Source organism: Orcinus orca, chromosome 12 (assembly GCF_937001465.1).
Source record: "Orcinus orca chromosome 12, mOrcOrc1.1, whole genome shotgun sequence".
NCBI classification, from domain to species: Eukaryota; Metazoa; Chordata; class Mammalia; order Artiodactyla; family Delphinidae; genus Orcinus; species Orcinus orca.
This window is the reverse complement of record NC_064570.1, coordinates 8,827,240-8,846,465: the sequence shown is the minus strand read 5'-3', so window position 1 is coordinate 8,846,465 and position 19,226 is coordinate 8,827,240. Positions and strand designations below refer to the sequence as shown.

Below are 19,226 nucleotides of genomic sequence, written 5' to 3'. Positions count from 1 at the left end.
TCTACTTACATACTTCTGTAATATCTGAACTTTACTTAGTGTATATTTACACGACTAGAAGGAAGGTTAAGAGGGAAAATCGTATATGAATATTTGAGAAAATTGTAAGATATTTTAACTTCTGGGCCCCACTCAAAACCGTCAGCTTTTCGGGTCCCTAGGTAGATAGGCCAGAGTGTCACACCCAGATTAGGAGCACGTTGCCTCTGAAATCCAAAAGGGGCCCAATCAATTTGACACATAAAATTAACTATCACTAGACATAGAAACTCAATCTGTATGTAAGTCTTGAACTAATTACCTAAAAAGTAACATCTCTCAGGTTTTTAAAATTATGAGTGCTTAGGAGGAAACTTTTATTTAGCTCCTAACTCTGGTTGAATTATTATAACATATTCACTCAGCTCCCATCAGCTACCCACCCTCCTACCAGGTGTTATGTCATGATCCACGTGCTAGATTTCTTTTCTTGGGTGGTAACTGTGTTGAAGTTTTGCAGGATACTGCACTTAGGCGTGACTAGGCTGTATTTGCTTAGTACTTGACCAAATAGAATCCAATGTGTCAAAATATTAGAGCTGGAAGTATCTTTAGAAATGGTCTAGGCCAATTTACTTTTTCAGACAAAATGAAGATGCAGGGTGTTAGAGACCAGAGTGGAACTTGGGCTTTCTGTTGTCAGTGAGAAGGGCTTCTCGGTTCTGGCTCTGCCCTGCTCCCTTGGATCTGAGAGGCGTGCTTTAGGCTGGGCTGAGAGCCAGCTTGTTGGGAGGTGAGCTGACGTTCTGTCTTCAGTTGGTAGCCTGGCAAACTTGGCTACCGATCAAAGGTGGTGACTGAGAGGTAGCGATCTTAAAGAGCAGGATGTTGAGAATCCTGCTATCTTAACTGCTCTGAGAATTGAAGAGGAGCATCTGCTAGATTAAATGTGAACGACTAAAGTACACACCTGGTTGACAAGGTTACTATCATATTTAATATATAAATTTTTAATTCAAATGGCCAAGTTAACTACTTTAATAATTGAATTTCCCTGTAGCAAATTTAGTGGCAGTTTATCAGTAGGTAGATGCTTAAGAGCTTAAGATCAGCCTTTTTGTTTTTTGAGGCCGTAGCATCACCGGTACTAAGGCCGCGTTTAATTTCGATTTGTCATCTTGGAGTTGGATGGATGGTGATGTGGAGGTCCTCTAGTTCTAATCCAGAAGCACCCCCAGACACACACAACTGGTTAGATGAGTTGCTTCCAGGTACCCTTGGCAGTTGGCTGTCCGGCCTCTTTTTTAAACCCTTTCCAGTGTTCCAGGTGCCTTTTGAAGACAGCCCCTTCCAGTGATTGGCCATGCTCCTTGTTAGAAAGTTCTCTTTCACAGTAAACATTGGGCTTATAATTCACGCTTATGTCTCCTGGTTCTGCCCCAAAACTTTTTTCTAGTTTTCTCAATATTTTTCATAGCTCATTTTGGATAGTCAAAAATTCTAGACTAGAGATTTCAGCTTTCTAATTAAAAAACAAATTGAGCATCCTTCACAAATACAGTAGTTTTCCCCGGGTGAATAGGTGTTTTCCTCCCCCGCACACACACCCCAAACAGGATCATGAAGTGATTCTGCCTTACTTCACTTTGTATTGTTAGGTAGGAAAACACACTGGACTAGGAATGGAGGTACCTGGTTCCCGGCCCCTGCTCTGCCTCTTGCTAGTTGGGTACTTTGGGCAAGTGAACCTCCCTGAACCTCAGTTTCCTTTTCTATAAAGTGAAGATGATAATGCCTGCTCCAGGTACCAGGCCCCTTTGAGAATCAGTTGTTTTTGTAGTCTGTCCATTTCCTTACAGATATAGGAGGTTAACTCCCTTGTTTTAGAACGGAACATTTTGAATTATAAATTTGATTTATCAGGGGCTTAGATAACAAGTTATGATGATTAAAAAAGGATAGATGATGCTTTCCCGGAAGTCTAAACCCCATGAATGTGGTGGGTTGACAATTCAGTTTATGCTTTTCTGTTTTTATTTTAGAGACTGGGAAGAGATTTTAAGAAATTCAAGAAGAAATAAAATGTATGACTTATATTGTGGAAGCTAACATATTTGTTGGCTTAAATTAACCTGCATACCTCTAGTGCGGTCCATGTGAAGATCCTGGTTTTAGCTGGGATCCCTGCTACCTCCACATTAGAATCAGATCTAAATCCAAGGGGGGAAAAGTATCATTTGCTAATAGACAATAATGACTTTAAGAAATTAGTGACCTTTGCTGATTAATGCTTTTTATTCAGAATATTTTAATTTCTAATTCGTTCCTGCCTGATTCTACTCTTTTGCTACTTCAGGTAATCTGCTTTATTTACAGCTGCTGGCACCTGAGTTCTCTCTGTGTGCTTCCAGCCAGGCTCACCAGACTGGAAGGCTGAACAACACAAAGATGTGCTCTTCCCACTGTGAAAACAGTGGACGTGCGGCCTTTTTCTTTCTTTTCCTTTCCCTTTCCTTTTTAAAATCAAGCACTGAGTCCATTTTTTCACACACTCTTCTTCTCTCTTGCCAACCAGAAACATATTACTTATTGAGAAATTAATTCCAAAGTATGGGAATTAATACCCATACAGTGGGGTTGTTTCACAGTCACGGTTTTGGGGGGAAGAAATAAAAATGTGTAAAAGGAAATAGTAATACAGTGTTGCAATCGAATTTGGTGCGTGTGACACTGGTTTTGAGCTTTTTGTTTATGTGTGTGAATCATGTTTTACCAGAAATGTTTAGTTCTGTATGATAGCCAGTGATAAAATCTTACATCCTCCTTTAATGTTGTTTGAAATTTCAAAAGAAATGACTGAAAATCAATTAAAGCATGTGTAGTATACTTTAATAACAAGTTTTAAAAAAGTAAATCAAAGCAATTATACTTAGTATGCTTTAATTATGCTTAATATGCTTTTTTCAAATTCCACGTATTCCAGCCCCACAAACCATGCCCCCAAATCTGATATGTTTCTAGGTCCTTCTTTGAGATACACTGCCTGGCACATTATCTTATGATTTAACGGATTCTAACTAAAATGTAACTTGAAGCTTGAAAAAGAATGCTCTCAGTACTCTGTGCATAATGGGTATCACAATGATCTGATACCTGTGTAAAGTGTACCTATGTTAAAAAGAACAACAGCCTTCATTACCAACAGGATAAAAGCCCAAGTCCCTTTAGCCTTTCTATTGAAAGACACTGTTGGACCTGACTTAATACTTATGAAATTTACAGCAGGGGGAACAGGTAATATATTTCCTTTGTTTCTTTCAGAGGAGTACAAGGATCAGTTAAAAAAAGCTGAGACTTGAACACAAGTGCTAATAAGTATCCTCAGAAGTTAATTTGAGTCATTCTAATGACTCAACAGTAGGGTTGTCACACTGTGCTTCTAGTTAGCATTTATTAATAACAAATGATGTTGAGTATCTTTTCATGTGCTTATTTGTCATCTATATAACTTCTTTGGTGAAAGGTCTATGAAATCTTTTACCTTTTAGAAAACATTGAGGTTTTTTTTTTTTTGAGTTCTGAGAGTCAGATCCAAACAAGGTCCGTTACATGAATCGCATTAGTTTGCTATGCCCTTTAAATCTTTTAATCTATAGGTTCCTCATCTCTTTATTGTTTTCCTTGCTTTAGGAAAACCCAGAACATGAGAAATTCTGTAGGAAAAGTGGATTTTCCTGATTACCTCCCCAGGATGTTCTTTAGTCTGTTTTTCTGTCTTCTGTATTTCTTGTAAACTAGTTGTTAAGGTCTAGAGACTTCAAGTTTGACTTTTTGGGGGGCGGGGGGGTGGGTATTGTTTTGGAATTGCTTCATGGATGGCGTCATGCACTTCCATCAGGAGGCATGTAATACATGATTGTCTGCCTTTTTGTGATGTTTACATTGGTGAGTTAGGGATTGTCAGTTTGATCCATTCATACTGCAGTCCCATCAACCTTTCACCTACAGCCATGGTTCCATTAGTAGTTGCAAAATGATATCCTAATTTTGTCGTTCCTTCTTTATTTATTAACTGGAATACTTACACCAAGAAAAACTTTGCCTCATCAACTGTTTGTTTGTTTTGGGGTAGTGTTTGTAAATAATGGCAGGATAAATGTGGGTTTTGGTTTTTTCCCCCCTTTTTGTGCCTGGTTTCAGGGCAGAAGTTCTATACCATTCTCTAAAAGTTAACAGTGAGGATTTTACTTTTTAGGATTGTCGTGAACTCATGGATTTTAGCATGCATGAATTTTAAGGTACTTGTCTCAGCGCCTTGCACTTTTTGTTGCTCAAATTGTTCCGTCCTTGGTTCCTGGGAGCCCTTTCCAGTTGGGTCTAGAGGTCTTTTGGTATCTGTTTTGCCTTGTGGGATACTAAGATGTCCCAGGCTCATCTTGTAATTTGTTGATTTTTTTAATGTCAAAAGCCGTTTACCTACCCAAGTAGCAATGAGCACACCTAGATCTTGGTTTCTTGGATCTAGACGCAGACCTTAGTTTCTAGTACCATCTTCCAGTAAAAGGAACCAGGGTTCCATGGAGAAATGTCTTATTTAAGGACTGGAGCAGGAAATACACATGAGTCTGGCGCATCTCGTGGTGTCAGAAAAAAAGATGGCACTCAGAAAACAAAACGAAACACATACAGTGTCGGGGGTGTGTCAAAGGGACGGAGGAACCAACTGAAACTGCTCCCAGTGGCCAAAGAAGGAACAGTCTGAGCAGCAAAATACATGGAGTGGTGTTGGATTATAACCTAGAATGTAGAGCAGACATCCGTTAATTCTATTAGTGTCCATACTGGTAAAATTAGTGGAGAAAGGGCAAATCTCCTGAGCAGAAGGGTTGTAAGTAATTTATGTAGACACTCCTCCCTCAAGGAGGTGGAGCATAACGCCAGTCCTGAAGTGTGGGCTGCCCGTGGTCACTTCCTTCCGAAGAGTACAGGTGAGGAAAGGGGGAAAGGCAGAGTCAGTTCACAGTGGAGAAACTGAACGGAGACTACTTAACCAGGTGATCCGAGTTAAACTTCAACAGCGACAGGTCATGTTGAGAGAGTGTACCACTGATGGCATTTCACCTCTGTGGTCGTCCCCCCAAACTCCTAACTCCAGCCTATCACGAGGAAAACATCACACATACCCTCATTGGAGGACACCTACGAGTTCTCCTCAGAGCTGTCCAAGTCAGCGAAAAGAAGGGACGTTTGAGAGACTTTCTTGTTGTAGTCAAGAGGAGCCTGAGGAAACGTGATGACTAAATGTGGTACTCGAAGTGGGGTCCTGGAACAGATAAAAGACACTACATTAAAATTAAGGAAATTTGAATAAAGCATGGGCTTTGGTCAATAATAATATATCCATATTGATTTATTAATTGTGGCAATATACCATGCAAATGTAAGATCTTAATAATAGGGGAAACTAGGTATGGGACATGTATGGGACCTCTGTACTATCTGTGCGGTTTTCTGTAAATCTAAGACTATTCTAAAATTTAAAGTCTTAGGAATTTAAAGAGTTGTTTACCCTTTGGCAGTAACCCCAGGAGCTGATATTTGTATAGTGCACCATTGTCTTCAAACACGTTCTCAGTTCCTTTCTTTGAGTTTCTCCTCTAGTTTCCAGTTAGGCAGGGGATTGTTTTTCATGAGCATTAAGGCCATATCTAAAGAAACACGTTGGAGCTAGCGCCACAGTTAAGACATAGAACAGGGTGGTGAAGATCAAGCAGAGAGTAATCTTTTCTGCACTGGCCGAGGTTTTCATCCTTCGTTACTTAACAGCCACAGAGGGGACACCACCCACACTGCAGGAAGCCTTGCCCTTGACAGGGGGGCAGCACTGTGTCTCTGCCCAGACGGGCCCCCCACCCAGCTGATGGGCCTGAGAGGCAGGGAGGGAAGTCTGCTTTGCTGTCCGTGTTCCTGCTGTTGACAGATGGTGTCATTCACGTGGGTGAAGAGCACCGGGGCGGGGGGTGGGGGTGGGAAGAGACCTATTAGGGATGTACCGAGTTTGCCAGGCCTGTCTGGCCTCCAAGTAGAGATGTTGGGCAGGATCTAGAGTAAGGGATTGAAGACAAGAACTTGGAAGTCATCGTGCTTAGATGGTTAGACCATGGATTTAAAGCTGAGACTAGATCAGATGACTAGGCAGTCAGAGTAGACTGAAGAGGGCAGGGTCAGGACTGAGCCTGGAGCTCTGCGCCCCTCGGAGGCCAGAAGAGGAAGAGCTGGCAAAGGGGAGACTGAGGGGCGCTGGAGGCCGCTGTGTGCACCGTCCCCCAGCCGCGGTGCGCGTTGGCCACTGAGGCGTCCAGCTGCCAGCTGGTCCCCTGCTCCACTCCCCCGTCCCCGTTCCCGCCAAGCGGCCAGCAGCCCATGACCAATGCCCGGGGTGGCACTGGAGGCCACCCCTGCCTCAGAGCGGGGCCAGCTGTGCCGGAGCCACACACCAGGGCTCCCTGTGGGTCAGGCTGAGGAAGCCGGTCTCCAGTGACATGTGTCCTTCCCTTACACCCCAGACCTGTCCTGCCTCGCTCACTGCCTTTGTCCTGGGAGGACCCACAGGGAAAGGCTTCAGTGCGCGGGTCCCCGTCCCAGGCTCTGCTTTCAGGGACCATCACCGAGACGCCGGTAGAGAAGACTTACCGAGGGGTGAGGCCAGTGCCTTAGTGAATGTCAGCTGCCATTCTTCCTCTTCCGGGCACAGACCTCCCTCCTGGAGCCTGGAGCCTGTCCACCGCGGGACGGGGCGGCTGTGGGCAGAGCTGGAGGAAGGCCGGGCCGGGGGCTGGGGACACAGAAGACGCAGTTCTGCCCACGAGAGGTGGCGACATTGCCACAGAGTAAGTGACGTTTGAACTGCGCGTTGAGGGAAATCCTGCACCAGCTTCAAGGCTTAACTCAAGATCCACGCTGGAGTGGCCCTGGGCCCCCTTTGCGGCTCTGCCGGCTTCAGCCTCCCATTTGGGAGCTCTCCAGGCTCGCCGGCCCTGTGGGATATCCACTTTCGAGCCACGGCACGTCAGCCCAGAGGAATGGAGAGGAGGGCCTCAAGAGTGATGTGACGTGTGCTGAGCTGGTCGGGTCTTTGGGCCGCCAGAGCCCACCACCTGCCCAGTCTGCCCCCTCCCTCTGCCCACAGCCCGGCTCCTCCAGGGCACGGCTGTACCTCCTGTGCTGCTCGCCCTTGGTGGGCCCGGCGGTGGCTGTGTGGCAGGTGCCTAGAGATGCCTGTCGGGTTCATAAGACGACTCTGATTTCTTCTTGGAGGAGGCCATGAAGGGAGGCCTCGGTGGTGGGTGCACAGCCGGGAGCTGAGAAACCGTTGTCCGGAAGCACGGTGGAGGGGCGGCGAGGGGCAGAGAGAAGGAAGAGCCTCGGTCTGTCTCCTCAGAGCATGGCACTGAGACGTGTCAAGTAGAATAGAATGTGAAAGTCTGTGGAGATACGGAGAAACTCAGAAGCAGAATCTGAAATGATTTTACACGTGTCTGATTGGAAAACATTTTGAAGTCTGGCAGGGTCGAGTGCATTAGGATCTGAGGCACAGCTGGACTGCTGTTGGGATGTGCACTGTCGGCTCGCTCTGGAAAGTGACCCGGCACCGTCTGGCGAAGGCAGAGCTGCGCCTGCCTCTGCTCCAGCTGTTCCCCAGTGCAGACTCAGGGGAGCCCTGCTCTGGTTCACAGGGGGCTGGTGGCAGCATGGTTATAAGCAGCAGTGCTAGTGTAATAAAAGCGGGAAAGAAAGGGAAGGCAGCCTAAATGTTTGTCAGCAAGGGGATGAGGTAACAAACCGTGGTGTCGTCACAGTGACTGCGATGAAGCAGTGAGAACGGGCGAGTTGGAGCCACGCTTGTCAACAAGGATGAATTTCACAGCCTAATGCTGAGCTAAAGAATGCATAGAGGTTTTAAAGCTTGAGAACAGGCAGAAAGGCTGGTCATGTGTAAGCTGGACGGCAGGTACGTGGAAGCTTATGATCCTGGTTGCTCTTCTTGGGTGTATGTTTAGTGTTTTCTGTAATATTTAAAATTTTTAAAGAAACACGAAATACTGAAGTGAGGATGCGTACGTGGGTATAAAAATGCATGTGAATTAAAAACATGAAATGCCCAGGAAGTGTTTTTTTCCTCAGAGGAGGGAGGGCTGAGGTGTGGGAGGAGCACACGGGGGCTTCCAATGGTCCTGGTGATATTTTCCTAAGCTGAATGAGGACATTACTTCAGGTGAATTTTTCTTTAAACTGTTATGTCTGCCATAAATATTGTGAAAACTCTTTTTTAAGTTTTTTAAAAAAGGCTATGGAAATATTTGTACCTTCTCTCAGCTCCACTCTTTAAATCTGTGAAATGGGAGGTTAGAATAACGGTAATACCTCCTCCTAAGATATCTGTGAAGATAAAATAAGCTAATGTATGTGAAAATGACTTTCAGACTCTTTATTATTATTATTATTACGAAAAGAAAGTGTTCAACTTCCTTGCTACAGAAATAGGTGAAGCTGGAAATACGTTCATTGTGGGAAGATCAGAAAATGTAGAAAAATTCTGATGAAAATCCCTTTACTTCACCACCACTAATGTTTTAGTTTATTTCTCTTTAGTATATGATTTTTGTTTTCTTCTGTCAGAATTAGAGTTTGTTGGTACAGCTGTTTTTGAGAATATTTCTGCATCGCAGAAGTCTGACAGCAGGAGTAAGAAAGAAGACATGAGGCGGCTTCTCCAAGCTCCCCCAGGCGCTCCTTGAGGGCAGGACGTCTGCTCCATCTGTGTGTGTCCCGTGAGCAGCGCCTTGGTGGGGCTGAGGGATGGATGGCCCCGGGCCAGTTTGGTTGTGGAGACCAAGTGCCCTGGACCGGAGCGAGGAGACTGAGGCTCTGGCCTGGAGCCTGACCTACCTCGAGCGTTCTGCGTGACCTCATGCTGGCTGCCCCCATCCTCATCTGTGAGACTGCGTGGTCGTGTCAGCTCTCAGTTGGCTAAAGCCAGTAACCGTTGTCTATACCAAGAGTATCTGTGCGAGAATAAGTGGGAGGTGATGATGGAGAACACATGCTTAGCCCTGGTAAGGTGCTCTGTAACCTCAGGGAACAGTGTTTGTGACTGAACATACTTTCCAGTAAAATTCTGCTTGGGAGATGGCAACTGAGATGGGACAGAGAAGGATGGAAGTGGGAGTCACAGGGAGTATTCACTGCACTGGTTTGAGAAATGCACAAATCAGAAAATGGCCAGGAGATGAAGGTACTGACTGTTGGGTTTCCTACAGACTGTACTTTTGGATGAAGCCATTCAAAGCATTTTATATATTGCTTTAGTGGAAGACTCTCACTGCCACCTAGTAGATGAGAAGGCTAGGGACGGTAATTTTGCATTCGTGTCAGGAGACTTGATAGAGCTCTTTTTTTCCTAACTCAGTCCTGCCTGATAATATAAACTCTCCCCAAAAAGAAGATGTATTATTTTCCAACAAGAAGGTTTGGAAAACATCAGGAAGGAGTGCGTAGCTGTGAGTTTCCTGAGAAGCGTCTTGGGGAGCCAGGACTGCGGAAGTCACCTCCAGACAAATTCAGATTCAGGTTTAGAACCACGTAGCAGCACCCTGGTCCCTGGCCTAGGGCTTAGAAAACCATAGATCCGTGTTTTCTGAATTCCCTTATTGTCCCTGAACCATTTCCTTCATGGAGTTCTTATCAGCATATTGAATTGAATGAAGACTGGATCTGTGAACATGTAAATGAGAGAAATAGATTATGTGGAAATAAAAGCAAAAATTTCCCTCAAACAGAGTGTTTCAAAAGGCTTAGGAAGAGAAACTCTTGCAACTCACTAATAAAAAAGACAACCCAATTAAAAAGGGGCACAGGATCTGAATAGACATTTCTTCAAAAAAGGTAAACAGATGCCCAGTAAGCACTTGCAAAGATGCTCAAAACCATTAGCCATCAGGGAAATGCAAATCAAAACCACTTCACACCCACTAGGATGGCTATAATCAAAAAGACATAGTAGCAAGTGTTGGAGAGAATGTGAAGAAACTGGAACCTCATACATTGTTGCTGGGAATGTAAATTGGAGCAGCCACTTTGGAAGACAGTCTGGCAGTTCCTCAAGAAGTTAAATGTAGAATTAATCGTTTGACTCAGCAACTCCACCCCTAGGCATATACCCAAGAAAATAAAAACTGATACACAAATGTTCATAGCAGTATTATTCATAATAGCCGAAAGGTGGAAACAACCCAGGTAATTATCAACTGAATGGATAAACAAAATGGTATATCCATACAGTGGAATACTATTTGACCATATAAAGGAAGTAAATACGGGCACAGGCTCCAACATGGATAAACCTTGAAAACATTATGCTGAGTGAAAGAAGCCAGGCACCAAAGGCCACACATTGTGGGATTGCATTTATATGCAGTGTCCAAAATAGGCAGATATGAACAGACGAAAGACCAGTGATTGTCTCGGGCTGAAGGGAGTACTGGAGGCTGATGAAGATGTTCTAGCATTTACTGAGATGATTGCACAGCTCTATAAATGATACAAAAACCAGTGAGTTTTACTTTTTAAATGGGTTGTATGGTATGTCAGTTTTGTCTCAGTACAACTGTTGATGCCCCCCGCCCCGCCCCAAATCTCACTTGGACTAGTCTTAACATCTTAGTGTTGAAAGAGAACAGTATAAAATTCTAAAGAAACACGGTTAATCGTCCTTCAGGAATATTTTAATTTAGAAAGATTTGTGGAGTGCTGCTGTGTGCCTGCCGTCATGCCGGGCCTCAGGAGTACAGATGCAAAGAAACCGTCAGGCTGGCGAGAACCAGAGACGGTGTGCGGGGCGTGAATGCGTGCACCAGAACTGGGCAGGGGCACGTTGCTGTGTGCCTGCTGCTGCCCTAAGGTCCTTTCTCATCGTAGTTTTCACAATAGCTCTAGAAGGATTGCTGCTGTTACCCCCGTTGCAGATGAGGAAAAGGGACCCAAGCGGGTCAACAGGGTGCCCGAGGCCATGCACCTGGTGAGCGGTGCGGCCGGGGCTGAGCTCTGGACCTCACGGGACTGTCATGCTGGTGGGCATGAAGCCGTTGTCCACATTGAATTTCTTCCAGCCTCTGTTTCAGGGTGCTTTTGGTTCTTTGTTAAAAAACAGCTAAATGTATCTAAAATTCAGTTGGCACTCATTTTGTTTTTCTTGTACAAGTGAAGTTAGTGCTGTTTCGCTTAATAAATTACAGAATAAGAACTGAGTGGTAATAATCACTTACAGAGATTTATAACTTGAGCTATTTGTATTTAAGGTATGTCCAAATTACATTCTTTTAGGGTTAAGGGAAATATTTCTGAACATTGGTGATACTGGTTGTTCACTGCGGTAGTTTCCTGTATATATCTGTAAAGTAGAAATTATATCTACCAACAGCATTTGAAGGGTTCCTGCCTCAAACGATGAACATTCTTGGATGAACTGGTGCCTTGGATTAACTGGCACTAGAGTTTTGTTCTGCCTAAAAATAGTTCTAGAAGTAGGAGGTGAAGTGACTTATTGAGGGCATTAGAGTACAGCCCAAATAGGCCTTCAGCAGACCTGCACTGTATTTTTAGTGTAGATTTCTCTGCCGTTAATTTTACTCAATAAGTATTGATTGATAAGAATAGCTGTAAAATGATAGAAACCTTACATTGGAGAGGGCGACAGGCTAGCATTTTGGGGACTAATCAAAGACCTGGGTCAGAACTTGGCTTAGCCTCTGTCTGTAGAGGAACACATACTTCAGCTAACATGTTAAATGCTGAAGTTCTTTTGTGCCCAAAGCAAACAGGAGCCCCGTTTTCCTTTAAAAGGGAAGCAAGCGCTGCCTTAGAATGCCTGGGCAGCTGCCTAGCACCCTGCCACGTCATCTGGGCAACTGAGAACCCAGCTGGCCCCTGCTTGGTAATTCCTCAACACTCTGGTATGTCCTGACATTGCCAAGCAGACTGGAGGGATTCGCAGAACAGGAAATAAGCGGCCGGGAGATAAGACGGGCAGCTCCGAATCGCAGACGAGAGCGGAAATGAGAAAACTAATCCAGGGAAACAACATCGCAGTTTAACTTTATTTTTAAACCAAGGATCACTGGAAAGATTTCTCCCTCTAATTTAGGGGAGCAACCCACCTATATTCAGTTATACCGGTTATACTCACAGCAAAGAAGTGTGTGTATGGGGACTGCACTTCTGTTTACTGCTGCATCTCAACGGATCAGGAATTAAGAAAAGATGACATTGAGTCTGTGAACTCTTTGTTTCTCCAACAACTACTACTGTGTTGTCATAAGACCAAGACATTTTTAACATTAGAAATAACTTTAAAACATTTTTTTGCCTCTGCTCTTTTGTGTTTGTGTCATGCTGCGACTTGCAGGCTGTCTTCATGAAGAAGAGAGGTTTTGTTACTGATAATAACTAAATATGCAATCATGTGTGGCGATGGTTGTTAAAGGAAAAAGGCAAAAGTATAGAAAATGTGACTAACCTCTGTTCTCTGAAATGTGATGCCTTGTCATCAAATATTATAAGGAAGGTCATAGTAGATGAATGTTCACTGTATTTAACTTAGGAAATAAGTGTTCTTATTTGTCATATTCCGCCCTCTTGTAGCCATCCTGAAGTGCATTTGTGATTGTGGGCTTAGGTGATGCAGGTGTCTTGAGGGACCATATTGCAGCACATTGTGGGCGGCACTGCTCAGGCCGATTGTTGTTGGGTCCGAAAGTTTATGAAGTTGGTTTTTATTGGCTACTTGGAAATTCTAAATTTTATGATACATTCAGTGCGGTGCATTTAAAGACTTTAATTGTGTTGGTTTTACTATTTTTAAAAATTAGATCAGTAATTTAAATACAGAATTTTTAAAGCTAGACTTTAAAAACATGAATCTGGATTTGTTGCCCTCCCGTCCGCCTGTTTGGAGGCCCCTCCTGTGTATGTTCACAGCTCTGTACTTGCATACAGAGCAGGGTATTATGTCTGTTTAGTGAACTGAACTCCGCAGGGACAAAGATTTCCTAACTTTCTATCCTCACAGCCTAATGGTTTGTAATAGGCAGTCTGTCAGTATTGGCTCTTGTTAAAATGCCTTTGGGAGTCGAAAGTAACCTACTTGAAGTAGTTTTCAAAGCGTAACTGAATGAGAATCGTTAACTTACGTGTGGCTGTTTGGCATGATATGCTCAGCATTCCTGTGTGTCAGTGTTCAGAGGTGAGCATGCCTCTGCCCTTTTCCTCCGGTGGCGCAGCTCAGGGGGAGGAGGGTGCACGTAAACCTGTGGTTATAGCAGGTGGTGTGAGCGCGGCACCTGCAGAGCAGTGACCAGAGAGGGACAGGCAGTCGCAGTGGAGGGACAAAAGCTAGATGGGGCTGCCGGCAGCTGGCAGTGTCTGCATCCACGGAACTTGCATCCGTTTTGCAGGCGGGCCATTGACTAGCTTAGATTTGGCCGACAAGTGCCAGGTCTCAAAAGATTGCAGCGTTTCAGCTCTTGATGCACAGTTTTAAAAAAGAGCTACAGTATCCTTACATTTTAAGTGGGTAGTAATTTCCTCTTGGACAATTTGAGGATTTTAGTATGCATCTTGCAACAAATGCTGATACCACCAAGTGTGGTGGATCAAGGCTGGGGGGCCTCTCCTGGCTCCCTGGTGCCCATGGTACAGCTTTGAGAAGGGGCAGGGCTTCTGTGTCGGTCTGTGGTTTGGACGCAGATGGAGGTGAGGAGGGAACTGTGCTTTTGGAGGCCTGTGATGGTCAGTCCTTGCTCTCAGCCGCTCGCAGTCAGTGGTTTAGAACATAAGTGGAACTTGGGGACCCTATGCACCAGTGCCACGTATTCACGAGGGTTGTTAGCTTATTAGGCACAAAGTCCTGGGAGGAGACGGGATTCGCATCTTGTGAGCAGCAGGGGTGCTCTTGCTGGTTAGTAACAGTCCTCATTTGACTGACATACATCCGTATGTGTCCACGTATCCATGGCTGTTCTGGCTTCCAGCTGGACTTTGCGCTTGCCGAGGGCAGGCCCTGTCTTCTCCACCTCCGTGTTGGTCACGCGGCAGCGTGCAGCGTGGATCTGATGAGTACGAGCTGAACGAAGGAAACGATCACGGTCACCAGCGCGGGCGGGCCAGGTGACCTCCGGAAGCATTCCCCGTGGGGAGCCCAGCGCTGGTTTTGTGCCTCCTGGGACCACTTCATAGCCCTGTGCCCTTACGGGTTTTACTGGGCTCTGTGAGGGCTGATCCCACAGACCACCTACCTGCGGCCACCTTTTACATGAACGAGTGATAGTTGAGAAAGATGAAAATGATTGTCCACGTTCAGGATTTTCCAAATTTAAAAATTAAGTTCTCATACTCATCCGTTTTGAAGCTTATAGTTTCTTTGTATTTCCTCTGTGATAAATCCTGAACAGCTTAGATATTTCAACTGTGTATTTTTTCCAAATTGGCATGCTTAGATGCTGAACTAGTTGGAAATAATGTAGCCTGGCAAAGGTACAGAGAATTTCACTTTGGGAGAAAATGAGATTACATAGGCCGCACCCTTTCTTCCATCTGCACCAAGCAAGTAGTGCCCTGCCTCAGGTGCACACAGTAGGAAATCGTTTCCCCACCGCCCAGGGCCCGCAGGCGAGCGAGCCTGGCACTGTGGAGGCAGGGCCGTGTACGGGTGGGCTCTGGGCCGGCTCTGCGGTCACGGCGACGGGCGCTGCGGCGCTGTGGTTCGTGGTTTGCTCAGGTGCCTGCTGTTTGTCAGGAGGCCACGTCACGTGGGCCTGGTCCCCTGAGGCGCTGCCGTGTGTCCTCTCTGCTGGACTCCCCACCCCCCATCCTCCCCGAGTCCTTGCCTTTGTCCGTGCGTTCTAGTTAGTTCTGGGTCTGATAACGTCGTAGACGTGATTGCGGCCCACGGGCTCCTTCCCTGCAGTAAGTGTCTTTTTGGTCGTTTCCTAGGTCGTGTTGGTGAGGTGGAACGAGCCGTACCAGAAGCTGGCCACGTGCGACGCAGACGGCGGGATATTCGTGTGGATCCAGTACGAAGGGCGGTGGTCTGTGGAGCTGGTCAACGACCGAGGGGCCCAGGTGAGCGGGCAGGACGCTCCTCCAGGGAAGGGCGGAGGGCAGATGAATGAAACCAGCATCCTGCTTCTCGTGCTGCCCGTTGAGTACATCACTAGAGCGAGAGAAGGATCGTCCTTCCTTCTCTTCCACTCTGCGGCTGTTGTGAGAACGCTCCAGGCCTTAAGCTTTAATTAAACCTGTGAAGTCGTTTTTCACCACTCAGTGTGATTACCTGTTAAATTCCGATTTAGCGAAGCGCTCCTGGCGTAGCGCTTCTTTGCTGCCCCGTGGAAGGTATTTTCCCGTGTTGTCATCTTCCTAGTTCTCTCACGGGGAGCTCCACATGACCGTTCTCACAGCCAATCCCCAAGCTGAGTTTTTCACAGTCCCTTCGGTCAGGTTTCAATTAGCGGGGCCACCTGTTGTCATCACTCAGCTCTCCCTTTCTGGTACCAATTTGTCGCTGCTCTGAAGAAAACAGTTGCTCCAGGGACGCCCTGCCGAGCTGTGCTATTTTAAAAACCACTTCGTGGGTCCTCGTGGCTGATGGTATGGCCCTGGCTCTCCCTCCCCGCGAGGACGGCTGCGCGGAGCTCCTGTCTCGTGTGTTTAAGGACACGGGTCCCGTGCCAAGGATTTGACAGGCCCGAGTGCTGGGGGAACCTTCATTGACAAGGGGTTTCTTAGTCTGTTTGGCTCCGGGGTGGTTCCCCTGTGACTGCCTTTCTATACATTCCTAAGGAAATGAATTCTCACCCTCTCTCTTCCCATCTGTTGCTTAAATAAGCTACGAGCTCTCCAACTCCGAAAGATGCAGATGGGTGAGGTGACATAAAATTGCAGGGAATGAAGCTCTTACTGGCAGTTACTGCCAGGCTGAGGAACTTTGTAAGATGCCATCACAGGAGGCAAAGCTACCTCTGGGTGCAAACAGAACACACTTCTTTGTGTGAGTTTATTTATTTGGTAGGGTCGGTGTAATAATTTTGACTGACTCTGGTAAGGCCTTACCGGTATCCTGTATTCCGCCGTGAGTGGAAAAAGGAAGAGGTGGCGCCTACGCTGTGACTACTAACTGACCTTGAAATTGAGCCACAGATGTGGAAACCTCCATGCCCATAAGACGTTCACGTCACCTAGAAGGTGGACACTGTGGTCAAGAGCATGAGCTCTGGAGTCAGCGTCTCGGTCCGTCACACTTCAGTAGGAGATACTTTACTTCTGTGCCTCAGTTTCCTCATCTGTACACAGGGAGTTTAATGGTGCCTGCCCCCACGGATCACTTGGGAGGATTACAGAAGATTCCATATGGAAGGGAGTTCCCTGGTAGCCCAGTGGTTAGGATTCCAGGCTTTTGCTACCGTGGCTCGGGTTCAGCCCCTGGTCAGGGAGCTGAGATCCTGCAAGTTGCGTGGCACAGCCCCCCCCAAAAAACAGGTTAAATGTGGAGAACGCTGTGCCACTGTCTGCACATGATGGTCGTCCCCACAAGTTGCGATGGTGCCTGAAGCACTCACGAGGTGCCAGCACCCATAGCCGCCGACCACGGGGCGCACCTGCCCTTAGGTCGTCGCCGTAGCGTCATCACCAAAGACCAGCTTCAGGCCTTGAGGCAGCAACTCCTCTGCACTTGCCCATGAGGGTCTTTGAAGTGCCGCTGTTCTCCCATCCACCAGAGTGAAGCCTTTCCCTAGAAAGGCCCAGTGGTCACGTGAGACATGTCTTCAGACCTTGGCCGGCAAGAGGTCTTACAGAGTGTTACTCCTACAGAATGGCACTCAGTGCTGGCCTTTTCCAGGTGTCAACCCTCACCTCCACAGGAACCCTGTTGGGAAGATGCTGTTACTCTCAGTTAATGGAAGAAAAAACCCAGCTCAGGGAGGTTGAGTAACTCACCCAGGGAAGTTGGTTCATGGTTTGTAAAGCCAGAATTTGAACCCAGGTTTGAGTCCGAAACTCTGTCTTGTTCCCAGACAATAAACTGTTTCCTCTTTAGCAGAGGTGCATATACTCATAGTACATCCAGAGAGCTCAGGCTTCACTGCCATTGGCGAGTCCGGCCCCCCCAGCCTGGTGGTGCTGCCACACTGTCTCCTGCTGACGGCAGCTTCTCTGAGGAGGGAGACATCTGTCACCTCCACGTCAGAGCTGTGTGGCCTCTGCCACCGCCATATACCCTCAGCCTTTCTTTTCATTGAGAGTTTGGTGGAAAAAAAAAGCGTGTTAGAAACAAGAACGGATGAATTCAGACCTGGAAGTGAATGAGCTTACATGGACCATAGACCATCTGGAAGCACCTAGAATCTCCCAAAAGCCTGTTCCTTTCAGGTTCGACCAGAGTAATCACTGTATCTAGTGATCTGATCCAGATCTTCATATAGCTTTGCTGTTTCCCACTCTGATTCTACAGACCTCAGAATCCATTGAGCAATTGTTATCGTTAAGCACTTGCATTTGGGGGAGATTTGGCCGCTTTTAATTGTGTTGGAGTCGCGTCCTGTATGAGAAGCGTCATGCACCAGTGAGGATGGCTCACTGGTGGAGGGAGTGGAGGGTCCGCGCGCCGGGAGCGGTGTCTGGGGGCAGGAGGGACAGTTCTGTGCCTGGAGGAGGAGCGTCCTTGAAGTGCTACTCTTTAGAAGAGGTGACAGGTGATCTTTGTTATATAGCAGGCCTTTCATTGTCGTGAGGTAATCAGACATTTGGCAGAAGCCAAGTGAAGCTTTAACACTCTTTTTTTCAGGAAATGATTATGAGTCCTTTATTTCCAAAATGAGTCTGGAGCAGTGCCTGCATTATTTCATAGCATTGGTCACAGGCTGGCTGTGCCAGGCCCAGGCCTCGGACCGTCAGAGGAAAGGCTGTCTTGGGCGGCGGGCCGTCCAGGCTGCTCCTCAGCTTTGGTCAGTCATGTCGAGAGAGCCCTGAACGTGGGCCAGGAGTGCCACGGCCCCCCGCATCGGCTAGGCCACAGCAGAGGGCTTTCTGCTTATTTCCTTAACACACTAGGGACTCAGTTCCCCTGGTTTTGTTTTTCCAGTTTTGGTATAGTCTTATCACTCTATGCCAACCTAATTTAATAAACGCAATTAGATCATGTAAACATCCTCTGTTAGCATTTTTTGTGACTGTAAGATGGGTGGTGCCTTGGAGAAGCATCTTGTCACTGGCTATACGTTTTCTCACTCTAGTGAGATGTTTTTCCTTTAGCACAAAGATAAATGAGTTAAAACCCATGAAAATAAGTAACATTATCTTTGCAAAATGAAAGGACTTTTACAGTTTATTGCAGAATTAATGTGTTGTCTGTAAAAAAAAAAAAAATCTTTTCAGTTCTTAAGAAAAACTAGATAACGTAACTGGTTGAAACATAAGGTCAGAGAAACCAAGATTCTGAGTTGAAAAACAAACAGCTTTTTCTGGTACCTTCAGACCAGCTGTCGAGGAGCTGTCTCACACCCCCATGCCATTGTCATGAGGGGGACGTGCTGACCACTGATAACCTATAACCCCTGCTGGGAAAACAGCAAGAAGTTCATGTCCTTTTGGTGTTTGTTCATTTGTTTTATTACTACCTGAAGTGTGAAAAGTCCAGTAACGTTACAAATTTCAATGAAGGTGAACATTTCCAAGTATAAGCAATAATGAAGATGATAGATAATCCATTTTTTTAAGTTAGAAAATACTTAAAAGGAAATACAAACTGAAAAAGTAAATTAAGGCGATAGAAACAGGACCAAATATAACAATAATTAGAATAAATGTAAATGGACTGACTTCACGGATCAAGATGATGCTTGACAGATTACGTTTTTAAAAACATAGCTATATGCTATTAGGAGCCACACCTAAAACTTAAGGACATATACAAGTTTAAAGTAAAAAGGTGGAAAAGATGTATTGAGCAAATATCCAGGAAAAAGGAAAGCTGGAGTAGCAACTGTTACTTTCGGATGAAATAGACTTAAAGATAGAAAGTAATGTTTCGTTTATAGAGTGCTACCACATAATGATAAAAGCTGTAGTTTACCAAGATGATATTTTAAATATGTGTGCACTTATTAATAATAGCGTCAAAATATATGAAGGAA

The 19,226-nt window shown here is 45.8% G+C and overlaps 1 protein-coding gene across 3 annotated transcripts in view; it reads left to right on the top strand.

The window, feature by feature from the left end:
• The window catches only part of TULP4 (TUB like protein 4), a 225,203-nt gene that overhangs the window by 135,044 nt on the left and 70,933 nt on the right, over positions 1-19,226 (top strand). For all 3 annotated transcript variants that reach the window (XM_004278894.3, XM_049695450.1, XM_049695451.1), the window contains one exon: positions 15,028-15,156. In XM_004278894.3, the coding sequence (XP_004278942.1) occupies positions 15,028-15,156 (129 nt within the window). The remainder of the gene's footprint in view (positions 1-15,027; positions 15,157-19,226) is intronic.